The sequence below is a fragment of the Dipodomys spectabilis genome, unplaced genomic scaffold (assembly GCF_019054845.1).
Source record: "Dipodomys spectabilis isolate Male_0828 unplaced genomic scaffold, ASM1905484v1 ptg000127l, whole genome shotgun sequence".
Classification (NCBI taxonomy): domain Eukaryota; kingdom Metazoa; phylum Chordata; class Mammalia; order Rodentia; family Heteromyidae; genus Dipodomys; species Dipodomys spectabilis.
Window position 1 is genome coordinate 2592224 of NW_024870804.1, and position 27675 is coordinate 2619898.

Consider the following 27675-nt stretch of genomic DNA (forward strand, 5'->3'; position numbering starts at 1 on the left):
GGGCGCTGTCCCTGTGCTCTTCAGCTCAAGATAAGCACTCTACTGCTTGAGCCACAGCGCCACTTCTGGTTTTGTAGTGGTTTATTGGAGATAAGAGTCTCATGGACTTTCCTGCCCGGGCTGGCTTTGAACCGAGATCCTCAGATCTCAGCCTCCTGAGTAGCTAGGATTACAGGCGTGAGCCACCAGCGCCTGGCGACTTGGCAAATCTTACACCATGAAATAGCAGGCGTTTGCACTGGCCCCTGGCTTTTTCTCAAGGCTGGTGCTCTACCACTTGAGCCATACTTCCAATCTTTAGATGGTGATGAGGATAAGAGTCTCACAGTCTTTTTTTTTTTTGTAGTCGTGGGGCTTGAACTCTGGGCCTGGGTGCTATCCTCAGCTCTTCAGCTCAAGGCTAGTTAGTGCTCTACCACTTGAGCCACAGCACTACTTCTGACTTTTTCTGTTTATATGATGCTGAGGAATGGAATCCAGGGCCTCATGAATGCGAAGCAAGCACTATACCACTGAGCCACCTTTCCAGCCCCCTGAGTAGGTGCTCACGCTTTTACAGGCGTGCGCACCTGGTGAAAAGTGTGTGTGTGTGAGTGTGCGTGTGTGTGTACACACGTACGTACACACACCCCCACCCCCACACCCACACACACACACAGAGGAAACCTCTTGATAGGAAAAATGAGAGTTCAAGAGCAGCCTGGGTTATACAGTGAAATCTATCTTAAATAAATAAAAAAAACCCAAGTCATCCAGTGTGGTGGCTCACACCCATAATCCTAGTCAGGAGGCTGAGCTCTGAGCATCTGAGGTTTGAAACCAGCCCAGGCAGGAAAATCTGTGAGACTCTTATCTCCAATTTAAAAAAAAAAGGAAGTGGTGCTATGTGGTCCCAAATGGTAGAGCACCTGGGCCCTACGTTCAAGCCCTAGGAATCTCCCCCACATGAGATCAGTTTTCACCAGAGCTTGTATGATTTTCAGGTTGGTTAATTGCTCAAGTAACTTCTTTCTTAAAACTAATCTTCCTCATTTTCTGACCAGTTGAAGTTGTGCAAAACTAAAGTAATAGCCTCTGTCATGGCAGCACAGATGACTGCTCTTGGTATATTGTACAAACTCAGTAAGATAACAGCTTTATGGACATACATATTAGGTCTACTAGAAAACACTCAGCTATTTTTTTTTGCTCATGCCTGGCACTCTACCTTTTGAGCCATACCTTCAGTCCACCTTTTTGTTGGAGTTAAGAGTTTCATGAACTTTTCTGCTTAGGTCAGCCTCAAAGCTAGAGCCTTAGATCTCAGCCTCCTGAGTAGCACTATCCAGCTACATTTTAAGTTTTAAAAGTATTCTCAAGCCGAGTACTGGTGGCTCACGCCTGTAATCCTAGCTACTCAGGAGGCTGAGATCTGAGGATCGCAGTTCAAAGCCAGCCCCGGCAGGAAAAGTCTGTGAAACTCTTATCTCCAATAAACCACCAGAAAACCAGGAGTGGCACTGTAGCTCAAGTGGTAGAGCGCTAGCCTTGAGCTGAAGAGCTGAGGGACATTGCCCAGGCCCAGAGTTCAAGCCCCACAACCGACAAAAAAAAAAAAGAAAAGTATTCTCATTACTTAGTAGAAAATTTTCATGTGCTTCATATAAACCAATGTATGTTTATAATAAAAGAAAGAAGGGGCTGGGAAGGTGGCTCAGTGGTAGAGCACTTGCCTTGAATGCCTGAGGCCCTGGGTTCGATTCCTCAGCACCACATAAGCAAAAAGTAAAAAGCTGGAAGTGGCGCTGTGGCTCAAGTGGTAGAGCACTAGCCTTGAGCTGAAGAGCTGAGGGACAGTGCCAGGCCCAGAGTTCAGGCCCCACGACTGAAACCCCCCTCCAAAAAAAGAAGACTTTATACACTAGGCACTGGTGGCTTACACCTGTTATCCTAGCTACTCAGGAGGCTGAGATCTGAGGACCAGGGTTTAAAGCCAAACTGGGTAAGAAAATCTCTGAGACTCTTATCTCCAATTAATCACCAAAAAGCTCAAAGTGGAGCTGTGGTTCAAGTGGTAGAGTGCTAGCAGGACAGGGGCAGGACACAGGCATTGAATTCAAGCCCCAGTACTGAACCACAAAGAAAAATAGAGCAACTTACACAATGTATTCTGTGTATATACAAACATGCTAATTTATACAATTCATTTTTTTGGGGGTGGGGCACAGGGCTTGAACTCAGGGCCCGATCACTGTCCCTGAGTTCTTTTGCTCAAGGCTAGCACTCTACCACTTTGAGCCACAGTTCCACTTCTGGTGTTTTTGGTGGTTAAGAGTCTCAATGACTTTCCGGCTAGGCTGGCTTTGAAATGCCATCCTCAGATCTCAGCCTTCTGAGTAGCTAGGATTATAGGCATAAGCCAACAGTGCCTAGTTTATACTATTCATTCTGAGAAGCAGATTTGTTAGGTGGAGCTTGGAAATTGGTTAAGGAGTGGGCTCAAGGACAATCTTTAGTGGAACTGGTCTTGGTGGACTTAACCTCATGGCAGTTCATCTGTGGACCTGTTTAAATAGCTTGTCCACAGAAGGCTAGGTGGACTTCAGCCTTGTTAGCTTAAGAACAAGAACCATCACTACCATTTGAGAGTTGAGTGGATATAGAACCCTGTACTGGCTTATACTGGCTTCTCTCAAACTCCATGGCTATGTATGAGGGAGGCCCTAACTCTTCACATTCTGGAAACCTCTGCAAAGCACTCCTTTTCTGATATGACAATTATTGGGTATACCAGCAGTTCCGGCAGGAACTTGGGCAACCTGAGCTAGCAAGGGGGATGTCAAAATAAAGGCCACAAACCATACTTCCTCTGGGCAGATTTTCCAGAAATGTCCCCTCCTCCCACTCCAATTACATCATGTGTCATTTTATGGCATTCAGTATTTTACATTTATTTATTTATTATTTGCATGGTTACTGGCTGAGTCTGCCCGTACTCTGCAGTAAGCTCTATGAAGGCAATGTAGTGTATTTTGCTGTGTGTGTGTGTGTGTGTGCGCGTGTGCGCGCGCGTGTATGCACGCACGCATCCTGGGATTTGAACTCAGGACCTAAGCTTGCTCTCTCTCCTTGTTATGTATTTTTTGCTCAAGGCTAGTGCTCTATCATGTGAGCCACAACTTTTTTTTTCTTCTTCTTCTTCTTTTTTTTGGTAGTTAATTGAAAATGAGTCTCCTGGACTATCCTGCAAGTTTAGCTTTGAAAAAGAGATGATCTCAGCATCCAGAATAGCCAGGATTACAGGCATAACAGGCTGGGCCTCGTACGTCTTTCTCTGAAGGTGTACCAAACACTATTAGAAAGCATAAAAAAGGCTGGGCGCTGGTGGCTGACGCCTGTAATCCTAGCTACTCAGGAGGCTGAGATCTAAAGATTGTGGTTCAAAGCCAGCTCAGGCAGGAAAGTCGGTGAGACTCTTATCTCCAATGAACCACCAGAAAGCTGGAAGTGGTCTGTGGCTCAAGTGGTAGAGGGCTCTTTTGAGCTGAAGAGCTCAGGGACAGTACCAAGGCCAAGAGTTCAAGTCCCACAATTGACAAAAAAAAAAAAAAAAAGAAAAGCATAAGAAATCTTCCATGAAAACCTGCAATTTTATGAGCACTTTTTAGACTAATTTCTTCAGGGAGATAAACACAACTAACAGGGACAACATGTTTCATGCCTTCCACAGCTGCAAGTCTTTCTGCTTATGGGATCTTTTCATATTATCCTTCAATTGAAAAGAGAACATGCATGAAAACATAGTTCAACTGGGAGCTGGTGGCGCATGCCTGTTATCCTAGCTACTCAAGAGGCTGAGATATGAAGACCATGGTTCGAAGTAGCCCAAGAGCAGAAATGTCTGTGAGACTCATATCCAATTACTCACCCCAAATCCAGAAGTGGAGCTGTGGCTCATGTGCTAGAGCCTTAGCTTTGAGTGAAAAAGGGGCAGTGCTTAGGCTCCAAGTTCAAAACCCAGTACTGCACACACTCTCACAAAAGCAAAACAAATACAATGCCTTGCTTTAGCTTACTGCTCAACGGGTCAGACCCTACCAGTAACCATGCAATACATAAATAATTACAAAGTACTGAAAGAGATCTTGTCCAGGCCCTGAGTTCAAGCCCCAATATCAGCATTCTCCGATTCCCAAATGTTGCAGTTTATATCTTGTTAGAAAACTGTCCAGCCAAAGTGTCTAGACTGTGCACAGAGATTCAGGATAGACACCTGAGAGCATGGAGCACAGCTCAGCACAGGTGCCACTTAGTATCTTCTGAATATCACTGACCACATCTCAAAATTACCTTAAAAAGGCCGTAGGCTTGTTTGGCATTTGTGTTATCTGTGTCTTCTGCCCCATTATGGGTACCTGAGGTTTTTAAGAGCCATAGTGACATTCTAGCAGCTCAATGAAGGGGGCAGTCCCAGCGAGCCATCTGAGCTTCTGCTTGGTCTATTTACACTTGCTCTTTTCCTTCCTCCTCATTTGTAACTCAGGAGGTTGAGGAGACAGCAAGGCTTCTTCCATGGATGGAGGACCGGCACGCTGGGACACCAAGCTCTATGATAAGGTCTGCTATGGAATTTGCTGTTACCTGTAGGCAAACCATCTCATCATGCTGTTTTGGTTTCTTCCTGTGCTTGCCAAATGTAAATAAGATGTATGCCAGTATTTTGTCATTATTATACTTTTTTGTCTGTTGGGGCTTGAACACAGGGCCTGGGTGCTGTCCTTGAGCCTCTTTGTGCTCAAGGCTGGTGCTCTACCACTAGAGCCGCAGGCACCACTTCCAGTTTTGGAGTGATTTATTGGAGATAAGAGTCTCCTGGGGACTTTTCCGCCCCAGCTGTCTTTGAACCGCAATCCTCAGATCTCAGCCTCCTGAGTAGCTAGGAGTACAGGCGTGAGCCACTGGTGCCCAACAATATAGAGTATTTTAAAGGTGTGTATGTTTCTCTAGGCTGGCTGCACAAATTTAAAGTGAAATATATTGGTTTCAAGCCAGGTACAGCACTCAACCACTCAAAAATGGGAAGTAGAGCTGTGGCTTCAACAGTGCTGGCCTTGAGGAAAAAGAGCTGAGGGACAGCGCTCATGCCAAGAGTTCAAGCTCCTGGACCAAAAACAAACAAACAAAAAATTAGTTTCCTAGCAGCCATCCAGTCAGAAGTCCTTGGGATCAACAACAGCCATCAACTTGGTTTATTTGTGACACTGTGAAGCCTTAGGGCTGCAGTTAGGTAGGCTTGTTGCATAGTTTGGGGCACACCTTTTGGTTAGAAATGAGATTAATCATTTTGTTATTTCTGTTACTTACACCCTCTGCCTGTACTTTAGAAACATGAAAACTTTTCCTTAGGGACAGAGCAAATTTATAAGGGACTTATCAGAGAGAGCAGGAAGTGGTGACATTGTAGACAAACTGAGTTATTTGAATTTGCTACTAAACTTTCTTTAAAATGTTTTGGGGGCCTGGTGCCGGTGGCTCACACCTATAATACTAGCTACTCAGGAGGCTGAGATCTGAGGATCACAGTTCAAAACCAGCCCAGGCAGGAAAGGCCATGAGACTACCTTCAATTAACCCCCAGAAAACCGCAAGTGGCGCTGTGTCTCAAGTGGTAGAGCACCTGCCTTGAGCTGAAGAGCTGAGGGACAGTGCCCAGGCCCAGAGTTCAAGTTCATAACCGACAAAAAAAAGTTTTGGGAGCTGGAAATGTGGCTTAGTGGTACTTGCCTAGCATGCATGAAGCCTTGAGTTTGATTCCTCAGTACCACATACACAGGAAAAAGAGGAAAGTTGAATAGAGTGTTAGCCTTGAGCAAAGGAAGCTCAAGGACAGTGTGTGTGTGGGAGGGGGGCATGTTTTGGGTCAGATTTGGTAAGGCATAGGCTTGGGTATTGGTAAGTACTACTCTAGAGCACTCCTGTAATGACTGAGTAAGTACCCTGCCTTGCTCCTTTTTCTGCCACATCCTACGTCATACTAGGTATCAAAACAACCCATTAGAAAGAAGCCAGGCACAGATGGCTCACTCCTGTAATCCCAGCTACTCAGGAGGCTAACATCTAAGGACCATGGTTTAGAACCAGACTGGGCAGTAAAGTCTCTGAAACTTTTTATCTCTACTAAACTACCAAAAATCAGGAAGTGGGGCTGTGGCTCAAGTGATAAGAGTGCTAGCTTTGAGTATAAAGGTCAGGGATAGGGCCCAGGCCCTGAATTCAAACCCCATGACTGGCACAATAAACAAATCCCCCCAAAGATTCATTAGAGCTAGGCGCTGGTGGCTCACTTGGAAAAAAGAGCTAGAAGTGGAGTTGTGTCTCAAGTGGTCCAGTGCTAACTTTGAGCAACAATGCTAAGGGTCAAGCCCCAGTACCAGAACTCAAAAACACCCATTAGGAAAAGGTGATGGGTTTCTTAGCAACTAATAAAAGCATTTGTGGGTAAAGAAATATGTTAGGTTTCTTATCTGTGGGTCAAGACCCCACTATTTCATAAAGGAAAATCTCAAGTACAAAATGAAGTCAACCAAAACTTTAATTTGTCTTGAACAGAACTATAGGTTCTGGTGCAGTTAAATATAAATTCATTCTCCAAAGAAATTTCAGTAAGTGTTATTAGGGGATCTAAGAAATGTATTCCTCCGTAGTAGTAGATTACCTGGTAGCCAACAGGAAGTTCAGACACAGGAACATAATTGTAATCTTTCAGTTATGAAATATGACTTAGGTCTCCTCCTGCTATATACAATTAAAAAAAAAAAAAAAACCCTGGCCGGGCGCTGGTGGCTCACGCCTGTAATCCTAGCTACTCAGGAGGCTGAGATCTGAGGATCGCAGTTCAAAGCCAGCCCGGGCAAGAGAGACCGTGAGACTCCTATCTCCAATAAACCACCAGAAAACCGGAAGTGGCGCTGTAGCTCAAGTGGTAGAGCGCTCGCCTTGAGCTGAAGAGCTGAGGGACAGCGCCCAGGCCCAGAGTTCAAGCCCCACGACTGACAAAAAAAACAAAAAAAAACCTTTCAGGGTAAATCTCCCAGGTCTGAGTTCACTTTTTTTTTTTTTTTTGTCGGTTGTGGGGCTTGAATTCTGGGCCTGGGCACTGTTTCTGCGCTCTACAGTTCAAGGCTAGCACTCTACAACTTGAGTCGCAGTGCCACTTCGGGTTTTCTGGTGGTTAATTGGAGATAGAGTCTCATGGACTTTCCAGCTCGGGCTGGCTTTGAACTGTGACCTTCATATCTCAGCCTCCTGAGTAGCTAGGATTACAAGCGTGAAACACCGGCGCCCGGCTCGAGTTCACTTTTAAGAATGTTGGGGCTGGGAAGGTGGCTCAAGTGGTAGAGCGCTAGCCTTGAGCTGAAGAGCTGAGGAATAGTGCCCAGGCCGAGATCAGGCCCCACGACCGGACCCCCCCCCCCAAAAAAAAATAATGTTGGATTGGTGGCGTTTACCTATAATAATAGCTACTCAGGAGGCTGAATCTATGAGGCTTTCATCTCCAAAGGCCACAAATGGAGCTATGGTTCAAGAGATAGAGGGGTAAAAGGAAAAAAAAAAAAAAAGCTCAGGGACAACGCTTAGGGCAGAGTTAAGACCTATGACAGTCCCCCTGCCCCCCTAAAAGGTAAAGAAGTGTCGGGTACAACTTTGGTCCGTTAGTGGAAGGAAACGAAGCAGCCAGGAGCTCTACTTGGGGGGGGGGGGGGTCTTCATTGATGAGGGTACCACAATGGTCCCACGACTGGTGGGTAGCTCCCAACTGAGGCGGAACCTTCACTCCTGGTTCCTGGAAACGTGTGGCCCGTCCGTCACCGGTCAGGCTGGGGAGCCAGGAGCTGCCAGGGACGGAGGGGCCGCGAGGAGGGGGAGGATCGGGGGGAACAAGCACCCTCCGCGCCCCTCCTTCCCCCCAGCCCCGTCCCCGCGCCGGCTCTCCGCGGGACTGCCTCGGTCCGGGCAGCTCCACCTGCGATCGGGAGACGCGGCCGCCCCAGCACTGGCCGCGCACGCGCGCACGTCTCTGAGCAGCGCCGGGGGCTGTCCCCACGGCCGGGTCACAGTCCCGCCGAGGAGCAGGCGCAGGGGCCAGCAGGTACAACCACCACGGAAGGACGGCGGCGCCTTCCGGTCTCTCAATCCTATCCAAATCCCTCCACCAGGACCGCGGCCTCGGGGACTCACAGCTGGGCAGACGCGCGTCGCAGCCAACACTCCCTTCCTCCCCCCCTCCCCACTGGTTCCGCCTCTTCCCGGGGCGGCCGGCCCGCTGATTGGGCAGAGGGAAATGCGCCGGAAAAGCACAGCGCCTCCGTCGTCGCTCCAATGTGCCCCGTGTGGAAACCAACCCTGGCGGCTGCGCCGTTCCGCGGGCGGAAGCGAAGGGGACGGTAGAAGGCCGCGCGCCGGCCGCGCTCTCCCCCCCACCCCCTCCCACCCCCTTCCCCGCCTCGGCCCCGAAGCGGCCGGATGGGCGGCGAGTCGGACACCATGGCTCGAGCCGCGACGGCAGCGGCGGCGGCGGCCGGAGGCGGCGGCGCCACCTCCTCCTGCTGCTCGCCCCGGCGGTGATCGGAGCGAGCGGCCGCGGTTCCCCCCCGCCCCACCCCTCGATGAGACTGCTGGCATCCTGGCTGTGCCTGAGCCTGGCGTCGGTGTGGCTGGCGCGGAGGATGTGGACGCTGCGGAGCCCGCTCAGCCGCTCCCTCTACGTGAACATGACGAGCGGCCCCGGCGGGCCGGCGGCGGTGGGCGGCCGGAAGGAGACGCACCAGGTACGGCGGGGCGCGCGGGGCCCGCGGGGCGGGGCGGGGCGGCGGCCTTCCCGCGCGCTCGGCCCGGCCCGGCCATTGTGCGGCGCGGAGCGGCGCGGTGCGGGCCGCCCCCTCCGTCCCGGCCCCGCCGAAAGTTTGCCCCGCCATCTCGGCGCTCCGGGCTCCGGGCTCCGGGCCCTGGGGCCCCCGGGCGCCACGGAGCCTTTTGTTTCGCGGTGTGGGCGTAGGACGGGCCTTCCTCCCCGAGCTCGGGCCTGGGCACCCCGGATCCCTCCCTCCTCCCCCATTGTTCCCGGCCCCCCCCCCCCCCCACTGCCACCCCTCCTGTCCCCGTGGTGTCTGCTGTCTGCTGTCTGCCGGCGGGCTGGAATAACTTTAGATCCGGAGCCATCCATCTGCCACCCTGGAAGAGATGGAGCCAAACCCACACCAGGCCCCGGACTGCTTCCCTACCCCCACCCCTCCCCTTCGCCCCCCACCCCCCCCGAGATACGCGGTAGAAAGCCTTAGTCCCTCTTTTTGTCTAGCTGAGTCTCTGATACAAAGGGTCGTAAAGAAATGTAACTGGCGCCCGACGAACCGTTCCGTTGACATTTACCAACCCTCCCTCCCCCCTCACAGCGCTTGAAAAATGCCTTTGACAGCTGAGGGCGGCTCACGCCTGTCATCCCAGCTACTCTGGAGGCTGAGGTCTGAGGATCGTGGTTCAAAGCCAAGCCGGGCAGAAAGTCTCTGAGACTCTTAACCTCCAATTAACCATTCCAAAGCCGGAAGTGGAGCTGTGGCTCAAAGTGGTAGAGTGCTAGCCTTGAGCAAAAGAGCTCAGGGGCAGTGTCCAGACCCTATGACCGGTCCAGACCGGCCTCCCCTCTCCTCCCCCAAAAGTCTTTGACAGGTCCCCCACTCCTCACCTGCGGACCCTCTTCTCCTTTTCTAGGAGATATGCCCTTTAAACTTGTGTTGAGTTAGCTGACCGGAAGGATCGTGAGGAGGAATGATGCAAGCTATTAACCAGGAAGAGATTTAAAATAATGGAGCAGGAGAAACTTGTTTTACGACTAGGAGTTGTGGGTCCAGAGTCGTGTGAGGGTCACACTTTTACCACTTTGAGCCACAGGCCCACTTCTGGCTTTTTCAGTTTTTGTGGTACTGAGGAATTGAACCCAGGGCTTCGTGCATGCTAGGCAAGCACTCTACCTCTAAGCCACACTCCCAGCCTTTTCTTTGGCTCAGTGGAGTGCCAAGAACATGGAGTATGTATAGGTCAGCTGTAGAATTCTTTGACTGCAGTGTTACAGTGTAGTTTGTGGTTATCCTTGCTTAATTATCTCTGTGTGTCCCCATGCTCCATTGCCTGTAGTAGGGCTTGAACTCTGGGCTTGGGTGCTGTCCCTTAGCTTTCTTGAATTTATATCAAAGAGGGCTTTGAACTGGGAAGTGCTGGCTTTTGTGTGTGTGTGTGTGTGTGTGTGACAGTACTGGAGCTTGAACTCTAGGCCTCACACTCACCTGGCTTTTTTTTGCTTAAGGCTGGCACTCACTTCTTGAGCCACGGCTCCACTTCTGTCTTTTTGGTGGCTAATTGGAGATTACAGTCTCTTGTGTTTGTCTGCCTCATCTGGTTTCAGGCCATGATCCTAAGATCTCAGCTTCTGGAGTAGCTAGAATTACCTGTGTGAGCCGGTAATGGGGTACCTGACTTCTGGCCTTTTGCTGGTTAATTGTAGATAAGAGTCTTAGAAGTTTGTCTTCTTGGGCTAGCTTTGAACTTTGATTGTTGACCTAAGCCTCTGGAGTAGCTAGGATTACAAGCATGAGCTACAGTTGCCTGGCAGTTTGGCTTACAGTCAGCATTTGTAGTCCATTTTGTCTTTCTAGAGAGCAATAATGGATTATTGTCATGTCATCTTGTGTCCCATAATTCTCAGGTTTTCAGAAAACTTGCATCCAGCTTGATTTCATGTTTTAATAAAGGTGAAGAATTCTCTAAGGAAGAGATAAAGTGATTCTCTTATAAAAATAACATTTAGTTCTTTTTTTTGGGGTGGGGGGGCGGAGATACTAAACCAGGGCTGAAACTCAGTACCTGACACCTTTGCTCATTGGCTGGTGCTCTACCAACTGAGCCATGCCTCCAACCCTAGCATTTAGTTTTTATGAAGTAACTACTTGTACTAGTTAGTTTATAAATATATTGTTTTTGTGGTATAGGGGATAGAGAGTAGGTCCTGGAGGCTGGGTTTCATTTACCACTTCACTGTATTGCTATTTATTTTGCTGGCCCCAGGGGCTTGAACTCAGGCTATCCCTGATCTCCTTTTGCTCAAGGAACTTTACCACTTGAGCCACAGCTCTAATTCTGGTACTTTCTTTTGGTAGTTTATGGAATACAAAGAGTCATGGACTTTCTTGCCAGGGCTGGCTTTGAACCTCGATCCTCAGATCTCAGTCTCTTGAGTATAAGCTAAGATTAATAGTTGTGAGCCATGGGCACTTGGCTCCATTTTATTTTATTTTTATTTATTTATTTATTTTGGGTCCGGTCGTGGGGCCTGAACTCTGGGCCTGGGCGCTGTCCCTCAGCTCTTCAGCTCAAGGCTAGCACTCTACCACTGGAGCCACAGCGCCACTTCCGGCTTTTTTCTTTTTGCTTATGTGGTGCTGAGGAATCGAGCCCAGGGCCTCAGGCATGCAAGGCAAGCACTCTACCACTGAGCCACCTTCCCAGCCCCTCCATTTTATTTTTAATGGAATCCTAAATTTCTATATATTTTTTTGAAATATGCCAGTGATTGCGATGATGTGTATTGTTAGGAATGTATATAAACTTAGTATGCAGTCAGCATTATGAAATTGCGTGTATTGTCATGGCTTAACTACTTAGCATTGTATTTGAAGTATTATTCAATGTATGATATAGTACTACTGTCAGCACTGTCACACGCCTGTGGAACGTGAATGGTGATGGAGGAAGATGCATTGGAAATGTCATTTTTGCCAAGCAGGTAATAGAAGGTCCTGCCTGAATAGGAAAAAAGGAGGCTTGTTTCCTTTGACATGGAGTTAAATAAAGTTGGGCCTCTTACGTGTTGGTGTTTATGATGACATTTGTGATTAATGCAGCAACTTGGTATGTTTTTAGTGCCTATATAATTTCAACATTGTTTATTTTACTTTATTTTATGGATGTAGTAGACATGGCCTCAGTATTTCCAAAAGAGAGTACTAACTGTACTGAATTTTTTTTAGACTTAAAAAAAATTGTTGTTATAAAAGTGATGTACAGAGGGGTTACAGTTACATAAGTCAGGTAAAGAGTACATTTCTTTTTGGACAAAGTCACCCTTTCCCTCACTCCCAGTTTTTTACCTCATATTCCCACCCACAAGTTGTTTAGTTCATTTTCAACATAGTGTCCAGTGAGTACCACTGCTGTATTTGCTCACCCTTTGTCCTCCCATTTCTATATATCCCCTTATACTACTAAAATATACTCGATTTTAAAGCTGAATTAAAAACTGGATATTTCAGGTTCTGGGTGTGTGTGTGTGTCTGTTAGTTAACCAGCTGTATTAGCAAGTTGGTAGATAATTACTCCAGGAAGAAGATTATTCTGGTGCTTTCTGAGTATTAAAGAGGATCATCTCTTAGAATCAGACATGATTTATTGTTGCTATTATTGTCCTTTTTGGAGACAGGGTCTCACTGTGTGGCCCAGACTGGCCTCAAAGCTCTGGATCCTCCTGCTTTATCCTCCTCAGTGCTAGGATTACAGAAGTATACCACCATACCCAGTCAAATGTTCTTTTGAGATGAGTACATTTACATTATGGAAGTAATTGTCCAGGAATAACGATTAAAATGAACAAAAGCAGTGTGTACAGAAACCTCTGGAGATGAAACCAAGCAGGAGACTGTCCTTTGTGCATTGTTGCTGAGTTGATGATGTGCTATTTCTTTTATATTTCAGGATCCCAGGCTTGCCACAGAACTTCGTTACTTGTGAAGTAACTTTAATGTTTTTTTTTCCCCCTTCAAATTAATAGTTTTATACAAAGTCTTCTGGTGTTCATTTGGGCGTGTGGGTTCCATAGCCAGCCACATCTGGTTCTTTTGGAGTTGCATGAAAGTAGGGTTATGGATTTGATTGAACTGTACTTAGCACAAATTTTCCTTCTGGTTGTTTTATTAAGGAATTATAAGGAGGGTTCTTGGGTTAAGAGAGATCTTGGGTAATGTGTATTCATTAGAAATTGCGATTTCGTTAGGATAGCCTGGAGATACACGGCGCCTTCATTAGGTTTAGCTCTAAAACTGAAGTCGCAGTGCCATTTTACTAACTTGGGGATTTACATTTCACTTTGGGCAAGTAAGAAGCTTTCTAGGTGCCTGTGGCTGATGCTTAAAATCCTAGCTGCAGCCAGGCACTGGTTTCTCATGCCTATAATTCTAGCTACTCAGGAGGCTGATATCTGAGACTTGCAGTTTGAAGCCAGCCTGGCAGGAAAAGTCCATGAGACTTATATTCTATAAAGTACCAACCTCCCTCCTCAACAAGCCCACTCCCTCCCCCCGCAATACTCCCCAAAACCAAACTGTACATGGAGGTGTAGCTTCAAGTGGTAGAGCACTGGCCTTGAGCAAAAGAAGCAGAGAGACAGCACCCAGGCCCTAAGTTTATGCCCCAGGACTGGCACTCTCCAAAAACAACAACAACAATAACAATCTAACTGCTTAGGAAGCTGAGATCTGAGGATTCCAGTTTGAAACCAATCTTGGCAGACAAATCCAAGGGATTCTTTTTTTTTTTTTTTTTGTCGGTCGTGGGGGCTTGAACTCTGGGCCTGGGCGCTGTCCCTCAGCTCTTCAGCTCAAGGCGAGCGCTCTACCACTTGAGCTACAGCGCCACTTCCGGTTTTCTGGTGGTTTTATTGGAGCTAGGAGTCTCACGGTCTCTCCTGCCCGGGCTGGCTTTGAACCGCGATCCTCAGATCTCAGCCTCCTGAGTAGCTAGGATTACAGGCATGAGCCACCAGCGCCCGGCTTCCAAGGGATTCTTTATCCATGTTTAACCAGCAAAAAGACAGAAGTAGAGGTGTGGCACAAGTGATAGAATGCCAGCCTTGAGCAAACAAGCTAAGTGAGAGTTGGGGCTTTGCGTTCAAACCCCAGTGTCAATGCGCATGCGCTCTCTCTCTCTCTCTCTCTCTCTCTCTCTCTCTCTCTCTCTCTCTCTCTATATATATATATATATATATATATAGCTCACAGACTGGATTGGTCTCATTGACCTTTTCTAAAGAGTTAGCTGTCGTATTTTTTAACATTTTTAAAAATTAGCATATATAAGTCATGGCGTGGGAAGTAGGTTCATTGTGATATTATCATACATGCATACAATTTGTCCCCTAATCAAATCCACCCCCAGGTTTTATTGTTCAGTTTTCATACATATTTTACATATACATATAAAGTACTCGAACCATATCTATCCTCTTTCACCTTCTGTTTGCCCTCTCTGCCCCTATTGGTACTCACCCAAACAGAATGGTTTTGTACTCTTGTCATTCTTTTTAGTATGCACTAATTGTACACAGGGGTTACACTGTGATAGTTCACACCCACACACATTATATTTTAATCAAATTATCCCGTCGTTCCATCCCTCTATTATTCACAATAGCCAAGATATGAAAACAACCCAGATGTTCCACAGTAGATGAGTGGACCCCAAAAAATGTGGTACCTGTTTTACACAGCCTTTAGAAGAATAAAATTGTCATTTGCAGGAAAACGGATGGAGCTACAACAAATCATGTTAAGTAAGCCAGGCTCAGAGAGACAAACGGTACATGTTCTCTTTGATATGCAGGAGTTAGATCTAAAATGCACTGGATGTAGCAAGATTCTAGATATACACGGTGAGACCAAAAGGGGATATTCTTACCCGAGAAACACAAAGGTGATGCCTAAGTGTCTCTTCATATTTATATAAAATAATATACATACTGAAACAAACTCCAAGATATGGAAACAAGAGTCCTTTTTTTTTTTTTTTGGTTGGTCATGGGGGTTTGAACTCTGGGCCTAGGCACTGTCCCTCTGCTCTTCAGCCCAAGGCTAGTGCTCTACCACTTGAGCCACAGAGCCACTTCTGGTTTTCTGGTGGTTTATTGGAGATTAACGTCTCACAGACTTTCCTGCCTTGGCTGGCTTTGAACCTCAATCCTCAGATCTCAGCCTCCTGAGTAACTAGGATTATAGGTGTGAGCCACCAGTGCCTGGCTAAGAGGCTTTTTAAAGTTTTTAGTTTTTGATGATTCTGTCTACTTTATGTATGGTCTCTTCATGTGTATATCTTTGGGAAGGTGGGGGGAGGGTACAGAACTTGAGTGAAAAAGTACAGCAGTGGCGTTCACTAGACACCAATGAAAGTGAACTATACAACTTATTGGTGGAGACGGGAGGTAGGGACTGGGAGAGACTGAGGGAACAGAAGACACTATATGAAAGGAAATACGCTCATTACCCACTTTTGATTATAATCCCTCTGAACATCACCTCTATAATAACAATAAGTTTTTTTTTTAAAGTGGTAAAGCACTAGCCTTGAACAGAAGAGCGCAGGGACAGTGTCTAGGCCCTAAATTCAAGCCTCACGGCAGAGAGGGATAGAGCGAGAGAGGGAGAGAGGGAAAAAGACAAAACAATGACAGAGAACCATGCAGAAGATCTAGGTACCCAGTCATTTTCAAAAAAGGCCAGAGGCACTCAGGTACTCAGTACCAACAGAAATACAGCACAAAGGTTCGACTTCTTGGTCCCAGAATATAGAATCATTTCCACTACAAGGGTAGTCAGAACAAGCCCATGGATACTGACCTTGACAGCTCAGGATCCATCAGTCATGTCCCAAGATTCTGCAGGGCTGTCAAAGCAGCCCAGACTCCACATTGATACCTTCTTGTGTGAAAGCACACCACAGGAGTAGGTATCCTTTCAGTGCGTACAGATAGGCAGCGGCACCTCCATGGGGGAAACTTTAAACAGATTAGATTGAGTCTCCAGTTCTTTGATTTCATAAACTGTAAGCACTCCTCCTTTCAAACACTCAGTATTTTATAGTCCAAAGATGTGTGTGTGTGTGCGTGCGCGCGCGTGTGTGTGCGTGTGCATGTGTTCCAGTGTGTGTGTGAATGCTGGTACTGGGGGCTCCCTTAGCTTTTTTGCTCAAGGCTAGCCCTCCACCACTTGACCCACAGCTCCATTTTCAGCTTTTTTGGTGGGTAAATTGGAGATAAAAGTCTCATGAACTTTCCTGCCTAGGCAGGCTTCAAACCACAATTTTTACCCTTCTGAGGTAGCTAGGATTACAGGCATGAGCCCCTGGCATCCGGCTTCACAGTCCTAAGATTTTAACAAAGCTTCAGAGGATCAAAACAACAGAGCCTCTCCACTGGACGCTCCAAGGGTCTCCTAGGGTACCTTCAAAGGGGAGGTAAAAACCCTTGGTATATTACACAGTAGAAAGGCAGCCTCATTTTCTTGTGAAGTTGGAAAGAGAATGAGAGAGGAAAGTAAGCCTTTCCAAAGACTAAAGTACTGAGCGGCAAAGGCCTGTGAGCAGCAAACAGGACATAGTCCAGCAGGTGTCTGGCCAGCTGGCTGACCCCTCAAGCCTGGATAAATCATGCCTGACTCTGCAGCTTCAAGTGAGAGGTAAGGACAGGAAACCCAAGCTGTCCTGCAGACGCCATTTGACCCTGCTTGTGACAGCCAAGGATGCTCTCATTTTGGAAAATGAGAAAGATTTTTCAGTTTACTGTGAATCTCTTTTCTAATGTGCCATAGCACAGTTCTGAACTTATTATATAAGAAGGTTAAAAAAATGCCGTTGGGAGGGTAAGGGGGGGGGCACAGAAATGGAGGGACAAAGGGTAAACAAATGTAGCAGTGGTACTAACTAGATGATATTCTGATAATGAATTATACAACTTGGGCGCGGGATAGGAGGGAAAAACTTAAGAGGGAAGGAAGATATGACATTATCCAAAAAGAAAGGTACTCTGAGTTACATAACTGTAACCCCTTTGTACATCACCTTTATAATAAAAAATTAAAAAAGAAGCTAAGAATCTAAATCACAAATATGTACATATTTTGTAATTTTAAGTTACATCTTTTTTTGGGGGGGGGAGGGGGTTAGTCGTGGGGCTTGAACTCTGGGCCTGGGCGCTGTCCCTCAGCTCTTCAGCTCAAGGCTAGTGCTCTACCACTTGAGACACAGCGCCACTTTTAGTCTTCTGGTGGTTAATTGGAGATAAGAGCCTTAAAGACTTTCCTGGTCCAGGCTGAGTTTGAACTGCGATCCTCAGATCTCAGCCTTGTGAGTTGCTAGGATTACAGGCGTGAGCCACCAGCGCCCAGCTAAGTTACATCTTTTGATGCAATCTAATGAATGATAAGTTTTTGAATGTTATAGGTGCTTTAAAAAATAAAATAGGCGGGCTGGGAAGGTGGCTCAGTGGTAGAGCGCTTGCCTTGCATGCATGAGGCCCTGGGTTCGATTCCTCAGCACCACATAAACAAAAAGAAAAAACCCGGAAGTGGCGCTGTGGCTCAAGTGGTACAGCGCTAGCCTTGAGCTGAAGAGCCGAGGAATAGTGCCCAGGCCCAGAGTTCAGGCCCCACGACCGGACACACACACACACACACAAATAGGCACTGGGCTCTGGTGACTCATGCCTGTAATCCTAGCTACTCTGGAGGCTGAGATCTGAGGATCTTGGTTGAAAGCCAGTCTGGACCAGGAAAGTCTTTAAGGCTCTTATCTCCAGTTAACCCACCAGAAGGCTAAAAGTGATACTGTATCTCAAGTGGTAGAGCACTAGCCTTGAGCTGAAGAGCTGAGGGACAGTGCCCAGGCCCAGAATTCAAGCCTCATCATCGACAGATGGCACTGATGGCTCACACCTGTAATCCTAGCTACTGGGAAGGTTGAGATGTGAGGACTGCAGCTTGAAGGCAGCCTGGGAGACTGTGAGACTCCTATGTCCTATCTCTAGTTAACCACCAAAAAGCTAGAAGTGGGGCTGGGAAGTTGGCTCATTGGTAGAATGCTTGCCTCGCATGCACAAGGCCCTGGGTTTGATTCCTCAGCACCACATAAACAGATAAAGTTGGAAGTGGTGCTGTGACTCAAGTGGTAGAGCGCTAGCCTTGAGCTGAAGAGCGCAGGGACAGCACCCAAGCCCAGAGTTCAAGCCCCAAGACTGACCAAAAAAAACACACAAAAACTAGAAGTGGAGGTGTGGTTCAAGTGGTAGAGAGTGCCAAGCATGAGTTTAAATGCTAAGGCCTGTGCTGAGGCCCTGAGCTCAAACCCCAGTAGCAGTATTTAAAAAAAAAAATAATAAAAGTTTAAAACCTTTGGAATCTGTCCCCGGAGGAAATTGCCATGGTTTGGTTGCAGCAAAATTTTTTTTTTTTTTTTTTTTTTTTGTCGGTCATGGGGCTTGAACTCTGGGCTTGGGTGCTGTCCCTGTGCTCTTCAGCTCAAGGCGAGTGCTCTACTGCTTGAGCCACAATGCCACTTTCAGTTTTCTAGTGTTTTATTGGAGATAAGAGTCTCACGGACTTTCCTGCCCAGGCTGGCTTTGAACCACGATCCTCAGATCTTAGCCTCCTGAGTAGCTAGGATTACAGGCGTGAGCCACTGGCGCCTGGCTTGCAGCAAGTTTTTTTTTTTTTTTTTTTTTTTTGGGTCCGGTTGTGGGGCCTGAACTCTGGGCCTGGGCACTGTCCCTCAGCTCTTTAGCTCAAGGCTAGCGCTCTACCGCTTGAGCCACAGCGCCACTTCCGGCTTTTTTCATTTTGCTTATGTGGTGCTGAGGAATCGAACCCAGGGCCTCAGGCATGCAAGGCAAGCGCTGTACCACTGAGCCATCTTCCCAGCCCCTTGCAGCAAGTTTTATAATGATTTCTGTAGTCCATCGATTGAGAGGCTGTCAATGACTTTTTTTTTTTTAATTTATTTTTATCAAGAACCTAGTTAGCAGGATTTAAGGGTCCTTTCAGGTTCAAGAGCTCTGGAGCACTTGCTTTCACTCAAGTACTAGGTACGATCAAAAAAGACCCTGCTGCAGTCTGTTAATTTGTTGTTTTTTTTTTTGGGGGGGGGGTGTCCGGTCGTGGGGCCTGCTTTCACTCAAGTACTAGGTACGATCAAAAAAGACCCTGCTGCAGTCTGTTAATTTGTTGTTTTTTTTTGGGGGGGGGGTGTCCGGTCGTGGGGCCTGAACTCTGGGCCTGGGTGCTGTCCCTCAGCTCTTCAGCTCAAGGCTAGCGCTCTACCACTTGAACCACAGCACCACTTCTGGCTTTTTACATTTTGTTTATGTGGTGCTGAGGAATGGAACCCAGGGACTCAGGCATGCAAGGCGAGCGCTCTACCACTGAGCCACCTTCCCAGCCCTGCAGTCTGTTGCTTTCCATTTTTGTTCCAAGTGTGCCTACAGTAAAATGTGACGGCCGCTTGTTTCTCTTGTCTGGCTTTATTTCTCCCCAGACAGTTCATCTAACCACTCTGCCTCTTGCATTTTCGAGCCGGCAACTGCAGTTGCTTGCTGCACTGGGGACTCTTGGAAAAACTTTTTCCTTGTAAGAAACTTTTCCATTTGTGAAGAGCCAGAGTGAACCGTATAGGTGTGTGGACCACAGTGTAGCCAGTGCTTTTCTGCTCTAGCTGGAAGCACTCACTGACTACAGAAGAATGAACATGGTGACTGTTTCAACAAAACTATTTGTAGCTGGAAGCCAGCTCAAGCAAGAAGTTCATGAGACTACAATTAACCAACAAAAAGCCAAATGTGAGATGAAGCATGGAGCTACTGCTCAACCTTGAGTGAAAAAGCTAAGGAACAGTGCTTGAGTTCAAACTTCAGTATGGGCACATTGTCTGTCATCGAGGTAGTGGTTTTTGTCTTATGTAGTAGGCATTCTGGAGAATCAACAGTGAGTGAGCCAGATGTTGGTGGTTCACACCTGTAATCCTAGCTGCTCAGGAGGCTGAGATCTGAGGATCACAGCTTGAAGCCAGCCTGGGCAAGAAAGTCTGTGAGACTCTTAGCTCTAATAAATCTCAGAAAAAGCTGGAAGTGGCGCTGTGGCTCAAATGGTAGAGCAATAGCTCTGAGCAAAAGAAGCTCAGGGACAGCACCCAGGCCCTGAGTTCAAGCTCCAGAGTGGCCTCCATCATAGAGAATTCTGAATTGCCCCAGGAGGACCTAAGTATATTAGCACAGCTCATGTCCTATACTGGAATAGAACTGTGACACAAGATGTCTTAAGTAAATGGCCGGGTGCTGGTGGCTCACACCTGTAATCCTAGCTACTCAGAGGCTGAGACCTGAGGGTCATGGTTCAAAGCCAGCCTGGGCAGGAAAGTCCGTGAGACTCTTATCTCCAATAAACCACTAGAAAACCAGAAGTGTTGCTGTGGCTCAAGTGGTGGAGAGTTTGCCTTGAGCTGAAGAGGGCAGGGGGAGCTCTGAGGCCCAGAGTTCAAGCCCCATGACAGACCAAAAAAAAAAAAAGTAAATGTTTGAGCCAGAGCACTTGCAGACTGAGGAAGAAAGTGTAGCACTGAATGTAGGAAGCTTTGTAGCTTGTCCTGTCAGTGGGGAAAAGGAAGAGTTGTATGCAAAGTCCAAGAAATTCTGGTGTAACCATTGTTAAGTCAGCTACTGGAAAGATTTGTTATCTAGTTTGGAGTACAGTGTTTGTAAAATGATAAATCTTTGAGATGTATTGTGCCTTTTTGTTGCTTTGTAACTGGTTCCTTTTCCCCTTTGTTTTGATGTCAGTACTGGGGCTTGAACTTGGGGCCTGGGCCCTGTCACTTATCTTTTTGTTTGTTTGTTTGTTTTTGGGTCCAGTCATGGGCCTGAACTCTGGGCACTGTCCCTCAGCTCTTTACCTCAAGGCTAGCGCTCTACCACTTGAGCCACAGCTCCGCTTCAGGCTTTTTGCTGACTACTTGCAAATAAGTGTCTCTTGGATTTATCTGCCCAGGCTGCCTTTGAAGCATGATCCTCACATCTCATCCTCTTGAGTAGCTAGGATTTCAGGTGTGAACAATAACCAGTTCCTTAATGTTAGTGTCAGTTCCTTTTAATGTTAGCGTCAGGGATGTTACTCAAGATTTCATTTAGCAAGCTAGGGTGGTTGTTAAATTGGTCCACCGGTTTTGCAAGATGTTACAGGACTCCTGCTGCTGACACATGGCTTTACTTGTCAGAGAGGCAAGTTATCTTGTGGGAAGAATTGGGTGATTCCTAGCAGGTTTGGATGAATGGCTCACTTTGAGCTACGTGGTGGTCCATTCTGGGCTCACTTATCAGTGACATTAGAGCAACCTTGTTGTCACAGAATTCTCACTGCATGTTCTGTGTTTTTGTTTTTTTTTGTTTGTTTGGTTTTTTTTTGGTTGGTCATGGGACTTGAACTCTAGGCCTGGGTGCTATCCCTCAGGTCTTCAGCTCAAGGCGAGTGCTCCACCACTTGAGCCATAGCACCACTTCTGGTTTTCTGAGTGGTTTATTGGAGATAAGAGTCTCATAGCCTTTCCTGCCTGGCTGGCTTTGAACTGCGATCTTCAGATCTCAGCCTACTGAGTAGCTAGGATTACAGGCCTGAGTCACCAGCGCCTGGCTCTGTGGTTTTGTTTAATCCTCCCAGTTCCCAGTCAGGATAGACAGATGCCTCTCTAGTCTGCAGGTGAGTGAAGAGAGGCTTGGATTAGGGGACCCGCTGAGTTTACAGCGATGTACAATCGGCTTTCCCAATTCACTTATCTGGTACACTAACTCAGAGAAATGGAAAACATTATCATGGAAGACAAAATTTTATTTACAGTTTAAGCTTTTGAATTTTGTTCTAAAAAGTCTGTTTCTGGGTAGGTGCTGGGGACTCATGCCTTTGATCCTAGCTACTCAGGAGGCTGAGATCTGAGGATCACAGTTTGAAGCTAGCTAGCACTGAAAAGTTTGTGAGATTCTTACCTCCAACTAACCAGCAAAAAACCGGAAGTGGAGCTGTAGCTCAAGTAGTAGAGTGCCAACTGTGTGTAAAAAACAAACAAAAAACAAGCAAGAGCAGGAGACTCTGATTTTAAGCCCCAGTAATGACACAAAATGAAACAATCCCCCTTAAAAAAACAAAACCCCAGAAAAACAAGGTCTTCTCACCCTCCCCTTTTCTCCTGCCACCTGCCTGGAGGGTTGTCACTGGAATCAAGTGAAAAGTCATGTCTGAAGAAATGTTTGCTCCTTTCTAGGACAACATAGGCTTAAAAGATGACAGTTAATATTCATGGTACGATCTCAAAGTCCATGAGACTGTGTTATTTGAAATCTTAAATTTGATTTGAGTCATTTTCTTTTCATTTGCTTTTGAATTTCTTAGGTGACATTGTGTTTTTTAATTTTTATTTCTTTTTAGTGGTATGTGTGTAACAGAGAGAAGTTATGCGAGTCACTTCAGGCCGTCTTTGTTCAGAGTTACCTCGATCAAGGGACACAGATCTTCCTAAACAACAGCATTGAGAAATCCGGCTGGCTGTTCATCCAGTTATATCACTCTTTTGTGTCATCTGTTTTTAGCCTGTTTATGTCTAGAACGTCTATCAATGGGTAAGTGAATGCTGGACCTTGTCTTTTTCTTTGTACCAAGGTTTAAAAAGTAAAGAGGAAAATTAGCCAGCACATTAGATATTGATCACCTCAGCTAAAATACTTGTCAAAATCTTTGGCTGTCAGTCCACTGTGTGGCTTTCTATTCTTAGGCTTAAATTTACTCCAACTTGTCAAGTAGTCTTGGTAGTCTTCTTAGTTACTTAGTTTGATTCTTTCTTAGCTTTTTTTTTTTTTTTTAATGCCAGTCCTGGGGTTTGAACTCAGGGCCTAGGTGCTGTCCCTTAGCTTTTTCACTCAAGGCTAGCACTCTACCACTTGAGCCATTGCTCCAATACTGGTTTTTGAATGATTAATTAGAGATAAGAATCTCATGGACAGGGCTGGGAAGGTGGCTCAGTGGTAGAGCACTTGCCTTGCATGCCTGAGGCCCTGGGTTTGATTCCTCAGCACTACATAAGCAAAAAGAAAAAAGCACAACTCTCTACAGTGTGTGCTTACCAGAAACCTTGCTCTGTCAATGTTGCTATTATAGTTAGGCCTTTTTTTTTTTTTTTTTTTTTTGCTTTCAGTTGTGGGGCTTGAACTCTGGGCCTGGGCGCTGACCCTGAGCTCTTCAGCTCAAGGTAAGACTTGAGCCACAACACCACTTCCGGTTTTTTGGAGTTAATTGAAGATAAGAGTCTCATGGACTTTCCTGCCTGGGCTGGCTTTGAACCTGGATCCTCAGAGCTCAGCCTCCTGAGTAGCTAGGATTACAGGCATGAGCCCCCAGTGCTAGCTAGACCCGGTTTTTATTCTTCTTTCTTTTTTTTTTTTGGGTCCAGTCGTGGGGCCTGAACTCTGGGCCTGGGCACTGTCCCTCAGCTCTTCAGCTCAAGGCTAGCGCTCTACCACTTGAGCCTCAGTGCCACTTCCGGCTTTTTTCTTTTTGCTTATGTGGTGCTGAAGAATCGAACCCAGGGCCTCATGCATGCAAGGCAAGCACTCTACCACTGAGCCACCTTCCCAACCCTAGACCCGGTTTTTATTGTGTTAGACTTCGCCATGCAACTCCAGAAGTCTGATTTTCCTGGTATTGCCTCGCTAGATTAAAACTACCCACTGTCCCCTAGAGGACAAAGTCTGTCCTGATTGAGCAACACACTAAGCGCATGATTTTGGATTATTATTTTTTTAGCATTCTGGGTTTTGTCCCTATTTTTTTTTTTTGCGGTCGTGGGGCCTGAACTCTGGGCCTGGGCGCTGTCCCTCAGCTTTTCAGCTCAAGGCTAGCGCTCTACCACTTGAACCACAGCGCCACTTCTGGCTTTTTCTGCTTATGTGGTAATGAGGTATTGAACCCAGGGCCTCATGCATGCAAGGCAAGCGCTCTACCACTGAGCCACCTCCCCAGCCCCAGCATTCTGGGTTTTGAACACTTGAGCTATGCCCCAGTCTTTTTTGCTCTTTTTTTTCTCTCCCCCCTCTCATGTTTTGCCCTCTCATGATTGGCCTTGGACTGTGATTCACCTGTTCTTCCTCATGGTTGGGATTATAGTTGTATATCTCTAGACCCAGGTTAACTGTTGCAGTGAGGCTGGTCTGGGACTGCAGTCCTCCTCATGTCTGTCTCCCAAGTAGCTGGTATTGTAGGTATGTACAACTGTGCCTGGCCTTGATTTGTTTTTTAATATTATTGATCTTTCCATGGAGCCTGTATCACTCCTGTCTTTGGAAGTAGTACAGTACTCTCCTTCCCCCATTGTCTCCAATCAGGTGACATTGTACGCTCTGACTTAGACGATCTAGAGCTATAGAATTTTCTAAGTGTCACGTCAGAGTTCCTTCCCACGAAGGAGATGGCTTGGGAAGCACGAATGCTTTAAAGCAGAATGACAGGACTTGAAACTTAACTGCCTGTCTGTGGTGTTGCCTGTAGTCCCTTCCAGCTGGACTGAATGAACAATGAACATCTGTTCCAGGAAGTTCAGACTTTGTTAGACGTGCTTGTTTTTCCACTAGAATACACCAAAACTGAGGTCAGAAACAGCGTGTGTTAATGAGGTGTGGTTGTCTTTGGTGAACCTACACAGTTTATAGCATCCTGGTCAGGTGACTCTGGGGTTCCCCCCGGCCCCCTTTTGCCACGTACTGAAAATATATTACTGTTTTCAAATGAAAACATTTTAATAGAAATATTCCCATCATAACAAGCAATAGTTTATGGCATTTCCTTTTCTTTAATGCACTTAGCTTTTATTTTTTTCCATTCACTTGGCCCCTTACAGTTGCATTGGTGGGATTACTCCTGCCTCTGTAGTATAGAAATTTTACTTCTGGGGTTGGAGGCTTGGCTCAGTTGGTCAAAGTGTTAGCCAGTGAGTGAAAGCGGCAGATACCGAGTTCAAGTCTTGGTCTCTGATCTAAATAAAAGAAAAGAAAAGAAAGTTTATTCCTATGCCAGCTAAAATGGCTACCATTACAGTTTTAAATATACCACTTAATTTGGCCAACATTTAGGTAAGAACATTTCTGTTTCCAAGTACTATGATACCTGTCTGTCCCTAGAGATGTGATATTTCATTTTCCAGTTCATTTGTTGATATATATAATATATTACTATTACAACAACAACAACTACTACTACTACTACTACTACTACTATTATTATTAGTAGTAGTATGCTGGTCCTAGGGCTTGAGCACGGGGCCTGGGTACTGTTCCTAAGCTGCGTTTTACTTAAGGCTAGTGCTCTATATCACTTGAGCCCCAGCTCCACATTTGGTTTTCTGGTGGTTAATTGGAGACAAGAGTCCCACAGACTTTCTGCCCTGGCTGGCTTTGAACTGCGATCCTCAGATCTCAGCCTCCTGAGTAGCTAGGATTACGGGCATGAGCCCCCAGTGCCCTGCTTTCCTTTGGGTCTTGCAAAGAAGTCACATAAGAAATTAACTTCGAAATATTTTAGTATAAAAAAGTATTTACTGTAACTAGTTTATGAAATTTGGTGCAAGTCTTTAATGGGCACAGAGGAGAGGCTCTGTGACTGGAACTTCACTGTAATTCCTCCCTGCAGCTGGTTTACCGCAAGCCCCACAGGTCTGCATCATACCAGCCCCTGTGTAGCAAACATCTTTGACACTGATGGTGTCCAGAAAGTGGAAGTACAGTCTCCATTTCCCAGCAAGGGGCATGGGAGCTGTTCTGTCTGTAAAGGAATTCTGGAAGTGGTGGGTCCCAGCTCCAGGCTCAGCCTCCCTGCAGCTGCAGCTGCCCCTCAGGCTCATCATTAGTGTGACTTCTGGCTTTGTTTAAGGAAATGCTCCGCCCCTTAAAGGAAGTTGCAGAATTGTGCCCCCCACAGCAGGGTTTAGACTAGCCTGGTGCTAGCTTTGGAGTGCCATTCCTTCCCAAGGTCAGGTTTCTGAGACACTTGAGCCATAGCTCCTTCTCAGAGTGTTCTCATCCATCTCCACTTAACTTTTCTCAGTCTCTTTTCAAAGATATTTCTGTGGCCTGAAAAGTTGTTTAGGGCTGGGTGCTACTCAGGAGGCTGAGGTCTGAGGATTGAGGTTTGAAGCCAGTTTGAGCAAAAAAGTCCATGAGACTCTTTATTTCCAGTTCACCAGCAAAAAGCCAGAAATAGCGCTGTGGCACAAGTGGTAGAACACCAGCCTTGCGTGAAAAAGCAAATATAAATCTAAGGACCACTTTTTTTTTCCTTTCCCTCCAATACTAGTGTTTAAATTCAGAGCCTTCTGCTTGCTAGGCAGGTGCTCTACCACTGGTGCTACATTCCAACTCCTTTTCTTTTCTAATTTTTTAAAGTTATTTTTCAAATAGGGTCTCATAGGTTTACTCAGACTAGCCTGGAACCACAATCTTCCTGTTTATGCCTCTCCCATTATAGATGAAGACCACCACACCCAGCTTTATTGTTTGAGATGCAGGGTCTTGCTTACTTTTTGCCAGGACTGTTCTTGATAAACCTCCTGATCTTCATTTTCTCTTTGTAGCCTAGATTGCAGGAGTGAGCCAATTCACCTGATCTTTTCCTTTTTTTTTTTTTTGTCGGTTGTGGGGCTTGAACTCTGGCCCTGAGCGCTGTCCCTCATCCCTCAGCTCTTCAGCTCAAGGCCAGAATTCTACCGCTTGAGTGCCACTTCCAGTTTCCTAGTGGTTTATTGGAGATAAGAGTCTGACGGACTTTCCTGCCCGGGCTGGCTTTGAACCTCGATCCTCAGATCTCAGCCTCCTGAGTAGCTAGGATTACAGGTGTGAGCCACCGGTGCCCAGCTAAAGGTCTGTTAAAAGGTCTATTATACATGGATTAGAATAATGTGGTTTAGTGGTAGAGTGCTTGCCTAGCACGCATGAAACCTTGGGTTTGATTTCTCAGTACCACATAAACAGAAAAAACCAGAAGTGGCGCTGTGGCTCAAGTGGTAGAGTGCTAGCCTTGAGCAAAAGAAGCTCAGGAACAGTGCCCAGGCTCTGAGTTCATGCCCTGAGACTGGCCAAAAAAAAGTCTTATACAAATCGTTTTTTTTCTCATCCCCTCATCTGGTGAGTAGTTCCATCTTCCAAATGCTATGTATGATTTAGCTATCTAGGGAGGTGCCTGATTCAGTTACCTGACATCTTATTAACTGGCCCACGTATTTGCTGCCAAGCTTTTACCTCTTCTTTCTATGTTCACTGAAGTTGCCTGTACCCTTCTCTCATCCTTGATCCACCTCTTCCTTTCCTTCACCTTCTCAGCTCCCCCCACTCCTGTGCCTTTTGGAATATTATTTGCAACTCACAAGACAAATCATATGGAGATAAGTTTCTTACCTTGCTAACTTCACTTTTTTTTTGGGGGGGGGGTGGTCTGTCCTGGTGCTTGAACTCTAGGCCTGGACACTGTTTCTGAGCTCAAGTCTAGCACTCTACCACTTTGAGCAACAGCACCAATTCTGGCTTTTTGTCAGTTCATTGGAGGTAGGAGTGTTCTGACTTTTCTGTTCAGGCTAGGTTTAAGCCATGATCCTCAGATCTCAGCCTCCTGAGTAGCTAGTATTCTAGGCATGAGCCACTAATGCCCAGCCTGACTTTTCCTTTTTAAAAGTCATAGTAGTCAAGTAAAAGATAAATTTTCAGTTGGAAGCTTGTTGGTGCTGAGTCACTGCCTGCCACTGTGCTTGTGTGTGTGG

General features: G+C 46.5%; 1 protein-coding gene across 2 annotated transcripts in view; it reads left to right on the plus strand.

Moving 5' to 3' along the window:
• The first annotated feature begins 8473 nt into the window (after positions 1–8473).
• Positions 8474–27675, plus strand: part of Mettl9 (methyltransferase like 9) — a 53707-nt gene continuing 34505 nt past the window's right edge. For both annotated transcript variants that reach the window (XM_042689804.1, XM_042689805.1), the window contains exons 1-2: positions 8474–8807; positions 22308–22498. In XM_042689804.1, the coding sequence (XP_042545738.1) occupies positions 8646–8807; positions 22308–22498 (353 nt within the window). In that variant the 5' untranslated portion in view covers positions 8474–8645. The remainder of the gene's footprint in view (positions 8808–22307; positions 22499–27675) is intronic.